This window comes from Verticillium alfalfae, genomic scaffold, assembly GCF_000150825.1.
Source record: "Verticillium alfalfae VaMs.102 supercont1.9 genomic scaffold, whole genome shotgun sequence".
NCBI lineage: Eukaryota > Fungi > Ascomycota > Sordariomycetes > Glomerellales > Plectosphaerellaceae > Verticillium > Verticillium alfalfae.
Genome location: NW_003315030.1, coordinates 196,992 through 211,752, shown reverse-complemented (window position 1 = coordinate 211,752; position 14,761 = coordinate 196,992). Strand labels below are relative to the sequence as shown.

At 55.1% G+C, this 14,761-nt stretch overlaps 4 protein-coding genes across 4 annotated transcripts; 2 read left to right on the top strand and 2 right to left on the bottom strand.

The window, feature by feature from the left end:
* Positions 1-1,941: 1,941 nt before the first annotated feature.
* On the bottom strand, positions 1,942-2,866 carry VDBG_07024 (RTM1; the record flags this gene model as incomplete). Its single annotated transcript, XM_003002407.1, has 2 exons — positions 1,942-2,661; positions 2,801-2,866. The coding sequence occupies 2 exons, from the start codon at positions 2,864-2,866 to the stop codon at positions 1,942-1,944; spliced, it is 786 nt and encodes a 261-aa protein (XP_003002453.1).
* Positions 2,867-4,290: 1,424 nt separating this feature from the next.
* VDBG_07023 (conserved hypothetical protein) lies at positions 4,291-6,134 on the top strand (the record flags this gene model as incomplete). Its single annotated transcript, XM_003002406.1, has 5 exons — positions 4,291-4,397; positions 4,457-4,659; positions 4,899-5,092; positions 5,151-5,269; positions 5,327-6,134. The coding sequence occupies 5 exons, from the start codon at positions 4,291-4,293 to the stop codon at positions 6,075-6,077; spliced, it is 1,374 nt and encodes a 457-aa protein (XP_003002452.1).
* Positions 6,135-9,640: 3,506 nt separating this feature from the next.
* VDBG_07022 (conserved hypothetical protein) lies at positions 9,641-11,386 on the top strand (the record flags this gene model as incomplete). Its single annotated transcript, XM_003002405.1, has 3 exons — positions 9,641-10,407; positions 10,465-10,713; positions 10,783-11,386. 3 exons carry the CDS (start codon positions 9,641-9,643, stop codon positions 11,384-11,386), a joined length of 1,620 nt encoding a protein of 539 aa, XP_003002451.1.
* A 1,024-nt stretch (positions 11,387-12,410) lies between these two features.
* Positions 12,411-13,734, bottom strand: VDBG_07021 (integral membrane protein; the record flags this gene model as incomplete). Its single annotated transcript, XM_003002404.1, has 2 exons — positions 12,411-13,143; positions 13,241-13,734. 2 exons carry the CDS (start codon positions 13,732-13,734, stop codon positions 12,411-12,413), a joined length of 1,227 nt encoding a protein of 408 aa, XP_003002450.1.
* Between the last annotated feature and the right edge of the window lie 1,027 nt (positions 13,735-14,761).

The window sequence follows — 14,761 nt, the reverse complement described above, 5'->3', positions numbered from 1 at the left end:
AGGATGGTCAGAATTCGCGATCGCCCAGTCACCAACATGACGGGACGCCTGTGGTTTCAAGCGTAGACTTGCCGCATGGTCCAGAAGATACGTGACTGCCAGGGGGAGGTGACTAGCACTGGAAGATTGGGTCTTGCGGCTTCTCTGGGTTTCCTCCTTTCGGTTCGGTTGGCGCTGGTGACTTTCGAAGGGGGGTTGTGGTATGAGTGAGGCACGTTGTGGGCAAGGGAGGATCGGCGTCTACCGTGGTGAGGTTGCAACTTGACCCATGAAGCAAAAGTGACGACAGGTTGAACGACAGCTGTGCTTCCGTCAGGGAGTACCCCAGACGACAATATGGTCTTAAAGGGGGGGTGGACTGGATTGGGTTGGATTCGTGATTGGGTGGAGGGCTCAACAGGCAAGACGGAGGATGCTCATGCGGTAGGGCACCGTTGGGCCGTGACGATGACCGCTCGACCGCAGACAGAGGCTGGTCCGGCGGCACGCTGGGGGAGAGGGTGGTGTTGTTGTTGCCCGAGGGGTTTGGGGGTAGACATGATGTAGCGGCTGGGATGATTCGGGGCAGGGAAGTACCTGGCAGGGAGAAAAGCGGTGACAGGAAGCTGGGTTAGGCATGAAGTGTTACGACACGATGGACATGCCCAACTACCTCCCCTACATTGCCTACCTAACCTGCTTCTGCATGTGGCCATGCCTTGATGCCCACTCCACTCGGGCAAGCATCGACCCCAATGGCTGGAAAAGAAACACATCTCTGCTGACTGAGGTGGTGAGGCGAGTTTGTTGAATGGGCGCCTCGGCGCGATGCAAGGGAAGGCGAGGCAAAGCAATTCTGGCGGCCCTGTTTTACATGGCAGCACAGAGGGGGGCCCACGCAGAGAGTGAGGCGGCCGCTGAAAGGGACCCCTTCTCCATCGCTTCCATTGGATCCCGGTCCTACAAAAGTCGAACGTCTCGCATCGCCAGAGAACTATGCTTCCGCTCAGCTGAGCCAAGCTGCGCCGTGACTGGGTCGTCTCCTGACCCCGACTACGGGATAAGGGACCGCTTGGCCGGAGACAAGTGCGTACGTCGGCTGATGACGGCAGCCAACGCGTTGGAGAAGGGTCTGGATCGTGGGTCACACGTGGACTTCGTTGGGCGATGCTGTCGCCCGATCGCCCCCTAGCAGTCTGCTCGACCTGAGAAGAAGAAAATGGCGACGAGAGATCGGGCACCGGGCACCGCCCGCCTCGCCAGGGCAGGGGCGAGGGGCGAGGGGCGAGGGTTGCAAGAAGGATCTCATCGTGTACTGTATGTGCGTACGAGGTCTGTCATGGTACCTAGTCGGCCGATCAGCGGAAGGGAAATCTGACAGATCTCGGGGAGTCAGGGTCCTTGTTCTGGTGGCGGGGGGGAACCGGTATTGGAAAACCGACCTACATATCCCTCCAGGCAGAAAAGTGGGTGAACATGGCAAAGCAGACAGAGTCGGCGGAGCGAGGCGGAGCGAATGTGTGCATGTGTGTGCGCGTCAAGGTGTGTAACAGGGTGTCTGGGTGTGCTACCAGCACCACCAGAGCGGCAAATAGTAGCGCCGTGAAGCCTGATGGGGTTGGTGCGTCGACCCTCACTCTGAGATGCCTCCTCACCTCACCTAAGCTTGCTAAGTGCCTAGGCACCTATCTTACCTGCTTTTAGGTGCTACATTGCCGAGGTACCAATGTGAATGCATGCACGGGCAAAGCCAAATGAACAGATAAGAACAAAAGCAGTAAGACATGACTTAGTCATCCTAATACGACTACCGGATGGTTCATGTGCCGAATGCCACTCTCAATAAAAACCTGGCAAACGAAAACGCCACCGTCCAGGGGTCGGTCATCAATCGACGTCTGCACGTACCCGACGTCGTTCGTGCCTCCAACATGTAACTCGAGACAGGTTGGTGCCAACGCATCAGCGCCTCGACTCCAACAACTCCATGCCCCAATTCTTCTTTTCGGCCTCTCTTACTAGTCGTCCTGGGTGTATGAATATGTAAAGAGCCAGAATCAAGGTGATGGGAACGGCGTCAAACAGATACAGGAAGACTTCGTGTCTCATAACGAAGCCATCGCCGCCCTGCAAGTACTCGACACCCCTGACCAACGCCCGAGTCAACATGGCTAGAGTCGCGGCGTAGCTGACCCCGAAGTATCGCGCGCCGTCCAGCGGAATCGACCCCCCGCCCTTTGCCATCGCCAGTCTCCTAGCATGGTGATGGGCGTGGAAATTGGAAAACGTGAAGAGGGACAGTGCCACGAGCTGCGCGATCAGCCCGCCGATGATGAGGTTTCTGCCCAGCGCGATACCCTCAGGGTCACCGGATGCCGGCATGACTGAACCGAACACCTGGGTGACAAAACACCCAACGTCCACAATGATGTAGAACGTCGTCATGAGCCTTGGACTGATCGGAAGGTGCTCGCGGAGGTCAAGCGCTTTGATCACTCGACCGAGGCTCATATACACGGTGGCGGCGATGAGCGGCGCCATGCCCAGTATCAGGAGGTTCTGGATAATGAAGGGACCAGCGACATTCGGACTGCGATGGCCATCACTCGTCCATAGTAGCCGAACGCCTCGCCTGGCACGCACAGTTAGCAAGGCCGGGTTCGAGGGCCGCAACAATAGCTCCTACCGATGTACCCAGGATGAGCGGCAGAAAGTGCCACGCGCGTAACTTTAACAGCAGAATATATGAATATCGTAGCCAATCCGATATGATAACAAAAGTCCAGCCTGCCGCTTGGTTTGGAAGGTAGTGGTAAAAGACAATCTGCGTGCCGTTGACGATGGGACCAAAAGGGGGCCCCTCGGCGTCGTAGCTGACACCTGACATGATGGGATCTGCGTGTGAAGATGTCGTGAAGAACAATACACTCGGTTGGTAGAGGTTCGTCCGCCTTTCGTCGGGTCGAGGTTTGGCGAAGCTTGAGATTTGGTCTCAACGGTAGACAGTCAACGCCGAGAGCTTGGGGACACAACGCATCATTTGAAAACGAGGGCCTCATACATCAACTAATCGACAGTGTGGATGCCATGTAGTCTATAAACAGTCCCCAAGTATCATCACGACCCACCCCTACCGACAACACAGACCCCCATTAAGAATCTATGCTGCTCCGGGTTAAATAACTCGGGATGAAACGGAATTCCCGTTATACCTGACAGCGATGACTGATCGACTGAGAAAGTGGGCAAAGGCGAATGTGTTTGACGATGAATACGCATATTCGGACTCGAATACGTAAATTTAGCCGTCTTCCCGGCACGTGAGACCTTGCCACTGTATGAGGATATCATGCCAGGAAACGACGTCCTTGGTATCCCGAGAAACAGTAAACAAGAGCCACAATCTTGATCGCGCTGTTCTTCAGAAACCAAAACTAGCTCACTGGTATCTGAAGGTGTTACAATTTGGGATACCTTGTGCTGGTACGCAGCATTTATTGTCGATACGAGCTTCTAACATCCACGTCTATTTTAGCTCGCAACAAATGCATCCGGTCCATCACCCGTTTGTACAGATTGTCGGTGGGAGACAAATCCAGGCTTCAGGTATGCCACTGGATCGGATCCCCTCGGCGTCTGGTGCTTGAGGAGCATGGTTCGACCTTGGATCGCGTGCACCGGCCGGAAGGAATTTGGGAGACAATAGTCCCAGCCCTATTAGCGAGTGAACAATGACCTTTAATCAGCATGGTTGGTCACGTAGCGTAGTATAAAAGCTCCGTCGCATGCTGTCGTTCCATGCTTTTGACCCTGCGAGGAACCTCCTCCTCGAACGAAAATCTCCAGTCGACTCGAGGGGAAGCTGGGAGAGTATGCGGGAAGACTGACTAATCATGGCGGGGCCGCTGCGGGCAGTGATGGATAGTTCCGATTGGACCGTGCTCATGCACCTCTCGTGTAGCACTCTAGCGTCAAATGGGGGCAGCCAATTGTTGCATCGTTTCTGCTGGATCTGTTCCTTAGGACTGATGGGTTCCTCATGTGACGTGAGGCTAGCCGTGACCTCATTCCCATGATGGAAAATGATGGTAAGATCTCGCACATAATCCATTAGCTTTATCTCATCTGTTTGCCACAAGGTACGACGCAAGATCGCACTATCTGCGTCTCTGTCGACGACAATAACCTTCAAGACCTCCAAACAAGTCTACAAGTGACGACGTCACGAAGCCAAGGCAATCGAGGCAGCTGTGAAGGCGGTTGAAGCACGACGTGCAATGTCAGCTGTGCTGACAAGGAAACGCCCGCGAGATGGCACCCCCGAAGACGCGAGTTCGCAAGTTTCACCGCCGTAGTAAGAATGGGTGTATCGTTTGCAAGGAGCGCCATGTCCGATGCGACGAAAGACAGCCGCTCTGGTGAGTCCTCGTGCCCGCGGAGACAGCGACGGATCAGTCTGATGCTCAGGTCAATACAGCACCAATTGTCTGCAGAATGGCACACAATGCCGCTATCCTCCGACTGCAGAGGCCAAGAGAAAAACGACGCCCCCGGACGCTGTCCTCGTTCGGCCCACAGTTACGCCCAGTCCGACGTCTCTCCTGTCGACCAGTCATGCCTTTGCTGGGTTTGGCAAGGACTATCAACTGTCTAACAAGTCAAAATGGCTCTTCCATCACTGTGGGTTATTTGCAACAACACCCCAGAATCCGTGAATCACGCTGGTTCATGGGTTCGGCCCATGTGCGAGCATTCCCTAACGACGACGCCACTCGCCAGTCAGAACATTCTATGTGCGAGGGCAAACGCCCATCGAGCGAGGGCAAAACGTGTCCACGTATGTGCTTTGGGACGCCTGCACCGTCGCCGTTGGATTACAGACTAACGGTATAGTGTGCAACGAACGTTCCTTCATCCAGGGCTGTTGCATGGTTCTCTCGTCGTCGCAGCATGTCAATGGGCATGGGTGACCGGGTCCCTTGACCATGTCATGGTACCTTTCCTTCACCACAAAGCAGCTGCGTATGAGTTTGCGCGGCAGCAAGTCCTTGATCCAGAACAAGCCTTTACAGAAACCACCGTTTTCGCCATTGCAACGCTGGCATTGGCGGAGGTATGCTTCGGACACGTGAAAGTTAGACGGTTGTGGGAGCTAACACGACTCGAAACAGGGGGCCATCGGTGACTTGGATGCATCCTCGAAGCACCTTCGAGGCTTGCACGAACTGACCTTGAGAAAGAACGGGTACAGCCTTGCCAAGCTCAATACCGCACAGCAAATGCTTGAGATGTAAGTGCTTCTGGGGGCTGCATTAGAGGCACGTGATGCTGAATGGTGAGTGTATAGGGCAGGGGACCGACTGCGGAGGGGTGAAGTGGGAATACTCCATGATGCCATCGGGGCGGACTTCCAGCCAACGGTCATTGCTCTCTTGTTCACCTCATTATGGGACTTAGGCAGCCTGCCACCCAGGGAGGCGCCGCGATACGGCTGGTGGGAAGCCAGCGAGACGAAGAGTGACAGACTCTGGCAGGGATACACAAAGAATCTCAACTGGGAGCTCTCACGAGGCTTCGACCCACAGCACAACATCACAATGATGCTGAACAGCGACCCGAAGAGTAGCAGAGCGAGCTACATAGCCACCTTTTTTTACGTGCTCATGGCTGTCAACGACAGCCGCGTCGACTGCGTCCTGACTGTTTGGCTCTTGGAGCAACTCATCGATGACATTTGTCTCAAAGAGGAGGACATGTTAGCTGGTACTTTCAGCCGACACCTCTGGCTTTGGAGTGTGCTTTTTGGGGCGGCCGTGGCCTCGGCTGGGCTGGCGACCGAATCCGAAGGCCAGCGACAGCTCGATATGTGGAGGGCAGTATATGCTGGCAAGATTAAACTAGTCAGCCATCTGCTCAACCTGCGAGACTGGAAGGACACGAAGCAGTCGCTCGCTGAAGTCGCTTGGACTGAAGGCACCATGGCGGAGAGAAAGCTTAGGGAGATTTGGGAGGACGCTGTGGGCAGAGAGAACCTGCCCGAGATGCTGGAGATGCAAAAGCTGCTTGAGCTCACAAGCTTGGGAAGCGCCGAGGCATGACGGTATGAAAGCCAGCTTGTAGATCTGCAGCTGAAGCAAAAGCGGTCATCCAATTGTTTCAGATACTTAGCATGGTTTAATGGCGTGAGGATTTCAATAGCGCCGTGGCAAGCGGGCCGTCATCTTGAGTCCCCGGGCAGCAGAGTGTGGTTTGAGGACTTGAGATTGGCCAGGCGTCCTGGGGAATCGTAACGGGGCAATCCTCCATGACAAAATTGCCCTTCAGTAGCCTTTAACGATCGTGATGTGACATGTGGTCGAGAATAGGACATGTGTGTCAAGAGTTGATGCATTTGAAAGATATGATTAGATAATCGCTCTAACAATTTCCACGATGACCTTGAATCAACGACCACGTGCATGGGTGTGGACCACGAGCCCCCTTACCTGACCTTACCTTACCTACCTAGGTAGGTAGGTACATAGGTACCTTAGGTATAGGAAGTAAAGCAGAGGAAGGTGAACCCATGGAACACGACCTCCTCCTTCCTGCATTTGACACTTGGGATGCAGAGAGTGAGACGACACGGCACAGCCAGCACACACATGCGGGCAGGTCCAAATCGACCACACCTGTCAGGCTGTGTGCTGTCAGTACATCGCACGACAGCTCCCCTCCTCCAGTCACTGTTCCTATTTACTCCTTACCCCTCTTTGCTCCTCGGCCGCCCGCACGACAGGTGGCCCAGCGTCAAACACATCATCAATAATAAGGAGGCATAGGCGATGTCATCTGGAGCCGGAACGATTTGTTAAAGTGCTTGCAGAGTAGGGCGTAGGACTCTGCTCGCCCATGGCAAGAAGCCACCACGCCCGGCTCCTGCGACGCCAAGCCCGCTGAACAAGTGGCCATAGCCTGCATGAGCCCTCATGCGGCATCTGCAGCAATGGCCAGGCGATAAGCAAGCAATTGGTGAGGAGAGCATGTCGGGGCCAGAGCCGGTGTGCGTGCCAGTCACGTTGGCATCGTCGCCGACCACTCGACGTTGAACACGCTTGACTCGCTGACACAACGGCAGATGGAGGAACATGTGCCGAGCGCTCAAGAGGTCACAGTGTCCGCCCTAACCATGCGATCACCCACCCCGTTAACGCCAAGGGCGCCCGCCGGCTTGACGCTTGCTCGTAAGCCATACCCACCGCTGGCTTCTCCCGCACCAACCGTCTTCTCGTCGCCCTTCTTCCCGCCCTCCCGTTGCCGCCGTTCCCGCACCATGAAACTCTGTCGAAGCAAAAACCTGTCAGAGCTACGACGCAGCGATTGTCGATTCGGTTTACTCCGTCCTTCCGCGAAGAAACTTCAAACGTATTGTCCATGATCGACAGGACCGTCGAGTGGTGGAAATGAAGACGCGACATTAAATGACTCGGTGACATGAGGTCTTGAGTCGGGAAAACAGGGGCTGCCAGTGGTTTGGAGACGGGGACAACACCCTCCCATGATTAGATGGCGCGTGGTCGTGGTGGTCTACTGCACTGATGTGCTGTCGCTGCAGCCATGATCCCTTACCGCTGTCGCGGACGTCTCCTCATCCGTTCCAACGATAGGCCCGGCACGCTTCCTATCCCCACCGCGGATCCCCCTGTAAATCAAGGAAGTAATCCCGTCACCGCCAACTTTACACAGCGAACCTATCGCGAGCGCAGTCCCCGACAGCCAGCTCACACATCTGCGGCCTGTGTGATGGCCCTCAAGGTCGTCACAACCAAACAGCGCGCTCAACCAGATTGCCAACGCGCAAGGGCATCATGCTTGACAGGGGTTGCAAGGGCCACGCAAGAAGCCATTCCCAACCCCGTTCCTCATGGTTGATCACTGCGGTCTGCCTGGTTTGACCATTAAAACCCAGTCGCCCCCTCATCCTGCCCAACTCCGTTTCTTCGTCTTCTTTTTTCAGCCCAACCTCCAACCTTCCAGCCCAACCACTGCCTGCATCTTGCTGATCAGTTTCGGATCCCAGCATCCTCTCTACACGTCCTTTTCCAAGCATTGCCCACTACTCCCTCTCTTACCAGCCCCTCCCCAACTTCTCAACCTCAAGGCTCTCAAAGCAGACCCCTTTGCCACCAAGGATCGCATTTTATCTCGACATCTCTTGTTCCGAGAGACTTGCATCACACTCCAGGACTGAACTCAATCAAGTCTGCCCAGGATTCAATGACATCCGTCGTTGTCTCACGCCCGGATATGCCTGGCTACACATCTCTCGACATGGACGATGTCCATACGCCCTCTAGGTACTGTTTTCACTCTTCTGTCCCACGGCGGCCTTGTTTGCTTTTACACATCCTGTATGCGCAAGTCTTGTTTCTCCTAAGTTCAAGCGTTTGTCTTCACGGTCGCCAGACCATCACCAGATCAAGGACAACCACAGGATGCAACCCAGGATTTATGGACAGGACTCCCGGATCCAGGACACTTCCACTCGAGACGAGGATCACAGGACCTCTCAAAGGATCACAGAACTTGAACCAAACTTCTTGCTCCTTGCGGGCAGTCTCGAGCGCCTCTTACGAGGCGTCTCACACGAGACACGTCGCTCCAGACGCAGGATCAAAGATTACTCTATTCCACGTACACCTGATCTATCGATCGTGCTGTATCAGTAAGTATCGCTCGGCAACCAACGACACTTTGCTATATCGGATCTTGACAGTGCCCATGATATGGACTTGACTGGATATGTATTCATTGCATGCCCATGGAATCACGCTCGTGGACTAAGGATTGTCTCGCCTGAGACTTTGGCTCACCCAGGCGCCCCCCTGGACGATATTCAGGACTCTCTTTTGCTCGCACTTATCGCATTCTGGCATGTGGACCACTTGCGGACATCGACGTTGTTGATCGTTACGCTTGACCACACTGAACATTTACATGGAGACGACACACGTTCACCAAGACCTCGGAAGCACCACTGGGCTACTCGATCCCAATCACACCGGACAGCGACTGGGACGACTGTGATATTTACTGAAACAATGCATTTCTACCTGATCTGTACCACGCTGCACAACTCTATGTCGACGCTGGGCTTTGGAATGGCGACGAACGTACATCGACGCACCGACGGCTCTCTCCCAGGTAATACGACTAGCGGACCAACCGGTGGACATCCTTTGAATCCAGCCACGGACTGTTACACACCTATACAAATCGGAACCTTGTGATGATTTGTTGCTCTCATCGACTTGCCCTCAAACCTGAGGCGACCTGAAGGACGACGTCGACACCTAATACCACCCAGAACCCGACGCCCGGACTATTTGACTGCTGTGTTTGATCTACCTTGACCCTGGAGTGTTCCCCACTGGCCCACGGCGACGGAAAGGATGTTTGTTGCGAAGGCTGCTTGCTGGTCTACTCTCACCTTGGTCTGTAAACACCGCTATCCAATATCTGTAGGAACAACAGCTAACATGCAGCCCGTTGTAGGAACAAAGCTGTCCCACATTGAGATGACCTTTTCCTTGTCGTCTGCAATGGTCTTGATATTTTTGAATTAAGTGGAAACACAGCACACTAACCTTCACCCAGTGACTACAGTTTCTACCAGGCCGCAATGGCACCCACAGGAATGTTTTCCTTTTCTTCTCAAACAGGACCATCCTCGGATCACATCAGTGGTTCGTCGTGGGACACGACAGGAGAAGGTTCACAGAACTTCCAAGATTTTCTTGATACTGGATCTGCCCACCAGGGCGAGGCTGAAACTTTTTCCTTCCATCTTGATGGCCACATCACCCCTCGCGTGCAGGCGCCACAGGCCGTGGCTGCTCCTATCGGCGGGGAGCCGATGAGGAGGGGACTTTCGCGAACATCCACTGGAAGCCACAAGCACAGGATTACCAAGCCCTCATCCAAGACCAGGATGACTGCTCCGTCATCACAAATGTCTTCACGCATGTCCAACATGGACATCACAGGTAACAGCTCTGTCTTTACCCCCGGAACTCAACCCGGCGCCCACTTGATGGATGTGAACTCCTCCTGCCTTTTCCTGGACTCTGATGCGAGCGGCGTCTCGTCCCACATGCTGTACTCTGGATCCGGAATGTCTCTGGACCTTGGTATGGGTCCTGATGGATTGCCCTCTCCGCCAACAGAAGTTTCGCTGCAGCACGTTATTCCCACCCACATTCAGCTGGATCACGATGCGAGCTTGACCAGCCACTCGCCCTCGGGTTCCTGGGCCACGTTCAGCCCTTCGGAATCACACATGTCCGGGCCATCCTCTGAAGGTAGCCCCGCTCACTGGGCACTTCCCGAACCCTTGGCTTCTCCTCCCCGCAGCGAGAACGGATCCCCTGCAATCCAGGCACAGCTCCGGTGCGTCGTGCCTCAACCCCTTGGACGAAGCTTCATTTATCTAACCACATCGAGTAGATTGGACGGCCAGTACCATGGTCAGGATATGCTTTCGGACGACATGTCTGCTACCGTGATGCCTATGGGTGACGACTTCGCTCTGCCCCCCTCTTACACTGCCCGTCGGCCTGTCAATGAGGGCGAATCTGCTCGTGATCACCCTCTCTACAAGAATGCGTCACCCGGTCCCGATGGCCTCTTCCACTGCCCTTGGGAAGGACAGGCGAGCTGCAACCACAAGGCCGAGAAACTTAAGTGCAACTACGAGTAAGTTCGCCGAGGATCAGCAACACAACACCCGCGAGTGCTTGCTAATCATGCGTTTTCTTCCAACAGCAAGTTTGTGGACTCTCATCTCAAGCCCTACCGGTGCAAGGACACCTCTTGCGAGAATGCCCGTTTCTCGTCGACTGCCTGTCTTCTTCGCCACGAGCGTGAGGCCCACGCGATGCACGGCCACGGGGACAAGCCCTTCCTTTGCTCGTACGACGGATGCGATCGTGCTCTTCCTGGTAACGGATTCCCCCGTCAGTGGAACCTCCGGGATCACATGCGCCGTGTACATAATGACAGCAGGATTCCGGGATCGCCCACCAGTTCGACCACTGGCCACACCCAGCAGGCTGCTAAGAGCCGCAAGCGAAAGGACGCTCCCAAGGTCATTCCGGCAGTCAGCCGCAAGAACAGCGCCAAGCCCAGTGTTGTGGCCGCCGCTGTCCAGGAACAGGAAGCTCCTAGGCCGCTCATCGAGGAATGGATTGCCCAGCAAAAGGCCCTTGAAAGCATTGTTCAGGGGCTTGCCCAGCCAGACAACGTTGCCATTGCGCACCTTATCAAGGATGCCCAGGGTCATCTGAACACCATGGGAAAGCTGGCTTCTACCATGAGCCAGGGACAGACTGTGCAAACTGTCCGCAGGACTTATAACAACACCGGATGAACGCTGCCAGGTTCGTAGCAAAGCCAGCATTGTTGATATGAGCCGTTGTCTAACATCTCTGGCCGTTACAGAACATGTGCCATTTTTTTGCACTTAGGAAAATTCCGGACCCGGGGGGGGAGTCCCGACGCAAGTGCGTGGACCTCGCCTTGCCCAACTCTGTCGACGACGAGTAGACGACGCACCTCGCGGCCCTACACGTCGTCGACAAGATGCGGCGACCTGCGTTGTGGCAAACGCTGCAAGGTCGGAAGCTGCAGACCGGACGCAAAGCCAGGTCATCGGGAAAAAATGCCCCAGTGATTTGCATGCATGCATCGTGCGGCTCCCGGTTAGGTAGCCGCACCGCCGCAACCGAGACGATGCTTCAGGTCATGAGATACCCAAACCACGCCCAGGAGGGTGGTGGAGAATCATGTAGAGCCAAGAGCTCAGGATGACCGGTGTTGTGTCTGTAGATGAGAGTTGTGAGGATTCCCGCGAACGACTCAAAGACAAAATTTGCGAGCCAGGGAGATTTGTGTTGAACAGAATTAGATGTATCCAGAGTATGAGATCGCCTCAAGGGCACCACAGAAGGACCAAATAAACAGCTTGTAGTGAAAGCATGCACCCCTACTATCACAGCGTGATACTGTCTACTGTCCATGCTGATGAAGTTTGAGATGCATGGACTGTCTTTCCGAAATGGACCCGGCGTCACCGAGGATTTCTTTCAGGGGAGCCGTGGCAGCTTAAAGTTTTTTTTTTTTCGGCGATCACGATCCAATTCATGCGTCATCCACTCACTACTCCGAAGCCGATCCTCAAAGATTAAAATAGGGGTAGCAATTCTTTACTCAAAGGTAAGGACTGGGGAACCATCGCCTCGGCCAACACAAAGGGGGCCGGGACAAACAAGTTGCGAAACGTTATTTCCCATGCACAAAGGACAAGAACAAATCAACGAAGAGGCTTACGGCGAACCGAGACGTGGGGGGGGGGGGAGATTCTAGAGATATACACTAATACACAGCCTGCTGGCTTACACGAAGGACCGCTCCTCGGTCAGGTTTCGTGTCGCGGTGTCGCTGCCCCGACTGCTCGTCCGTTCGTACGAGGGCCGAGCCCGGGTGCTTTCTGTGTTCTCAAAGTCAAAGTCGATGGGGATGGAGTAGACGGACTCCTTAATATGTGGCAGCGGCTTGTTGACATCGTAGAAGGCGAGGTGCTGGGGCTCGGAAAAGTCGGGGGTGCGGACGGGCCGGTTGAAGACGACTTCCTCTTCAAGCTCATGGATCGTCGAGAGGGAGTCGCGCTTGGGGCGGTCTTTTTCCTCGCGGTGCGACTTGATGGACGGCTTGCCGCCAGAGCGGGCGCGAGACGCCGAGGCCGTGCTGATGAGCTGAGGCAGGTAGCGAGCGAAGAAGGGCTTGGTGGCCGGCACGCTGGCGGCCATTATGCCGACTAAGAGCTCGATGGACGACATGAGCCAGGTCAGCCAGGCGTGCCAGGAGAGATCGCGGTCGCGGCTGCTCGTCATGAGGTGGGTGAAGTAGACGCGGGCGGCGCTAGCGGCGCAGGCCACGAACCCGGCGGCGAACAGGATCGAGACGATGGTCACCTGGCGAGGGCAGAGCTTGCCCTCTTGACGGAGGCGGCGGACTATGGCCAAAGGGAGGATGACGACTAGCAAGTTGGTCGAGGTGTTGATGATACCGCCAGCAAGGAGGTGTGTCGCCTCGTCGACGGTGCAGTTGACGGGTTCGAGTGACAATCTCCAGTAATGATACAGAGGCCTGAGAGTGTTTTTTCAGCTTTTCACGTCTTTCAACCGGAGCCAAGGGGAGTCCAGGGGGGCGTCTCCTCACTTACCGACATTGCAGGAGGCTTACGAGGAGAAAAGAGAGACCGCTGGCGCTGATGAGAACCATTGAGACAATGACGATGAAGCGAACTGTCTTTGACGTTTGACAGGCGAGTCGATAGATCAGAGCCAGCATGGACAACTTGGTGAAGCTCGTGGCGAGGTCGAACATGACAAAGCTGGATAGAGCGAGCTTCAAGCTCCCAGGGAACAACCTGGGCCGCACATCCCACACATGGGTACCCCAGCCATAGTGTGCCGATGCGACGAGGCCGATCGCGGTAAAGGCTGCTGTGGCGACGTAAGCAAAGAGAATCAGGATGTCGTCCCAGCCGAATCCCTTTGTGATAACCTTGCGAGTGTAGACGCGGATGGCGACGAGGAATGTGACGACGATGAGCAAGGTAATGGCGACAATGGCAGCTGCAGGTCCCCTGGTCTCGGGATTGACATAGTTGGGGACCGGCCAGCTCGCAATGATGTCCAGCGGCGGGGTCTTCATCCTCTGTTCATAGTAAGCACTCTGTGTCGACGTCCAACCCCATATGTCCAAAGACGAAAGAAAAGGACTGCCAGTACCAGACTGGGAACGAGAAGGAGACGACGCAATATATTACAAGGGAAAGGGGAACAGGATGGCCGTGTCCGCACGCAGGATCAGAAAGAGAGAGAGTCCAGGGGCCAGAGCGACCTGCATTGACAGGCACCCGATGTCAAGTCGGGTCTACTTAATAGAAAATGAGCGACACGAGTGAGGGCTCAGACCAAAGGGGGCCAATGAGACAGGAACTAGCTTGCGGGGGATCAGCACCAGGGACTATGGTTGTCGTGCGTTGCGATCTCGTGCTGTGTCGTCGAGACGTTGCCGCGCCGCACTGACAGGAGGAGCGATGTCCGTGGGTAGCATGATATCGTGGCTGCGCTGGCTAGTGTGTCTCTGAGACTCGGAAAGGGGTTTGGGCGGCAGGAAACTCTCCATCACCACGAAGAAAACTTAGACTGCCTTGTCCAACTGTACAGGTACATTAACCAGGCTTTGCGTAGAACAACTGCCGTAGTCCAGCGCCGGGTAAGTTTCCAACGAGAGATTGGTAGTTATCCTCTGAATAACAGTGGATGGTCAAGCAAGAATGCGAAAGACGGCTTGGCAGTCTTGATTTGATCCGGATCAGGCGTTCTTGGCTTCTAGTCTCAGAACGCCAAAGGGTTCTAGTCGCGTCTGCTAGGCTAAGTCGGACCACGAGCGACAAACCATTCCCGGTAAAGGAGGATGCGCGTGCGGGCCGTACGTAGATCCCAAACACTTATTTGCCCAATGGAGCAAGGCGGAGAGAGATACGGAAACATGGCCAAAGACGACTCGGCACTTCAGCTGCAAAGAAGGGGGAGCGCCTGACAGTGGACCGATTGGCCGACAATCGCACAGACATTGGTTTGCGCTGTATCAGAGCGCCAAGGCTGACTGGCCTCGGTGGACTGGGGATGAGTGAACTCGTGGCTGTGATTACAATTCCCAGTGGGCCCTTCAT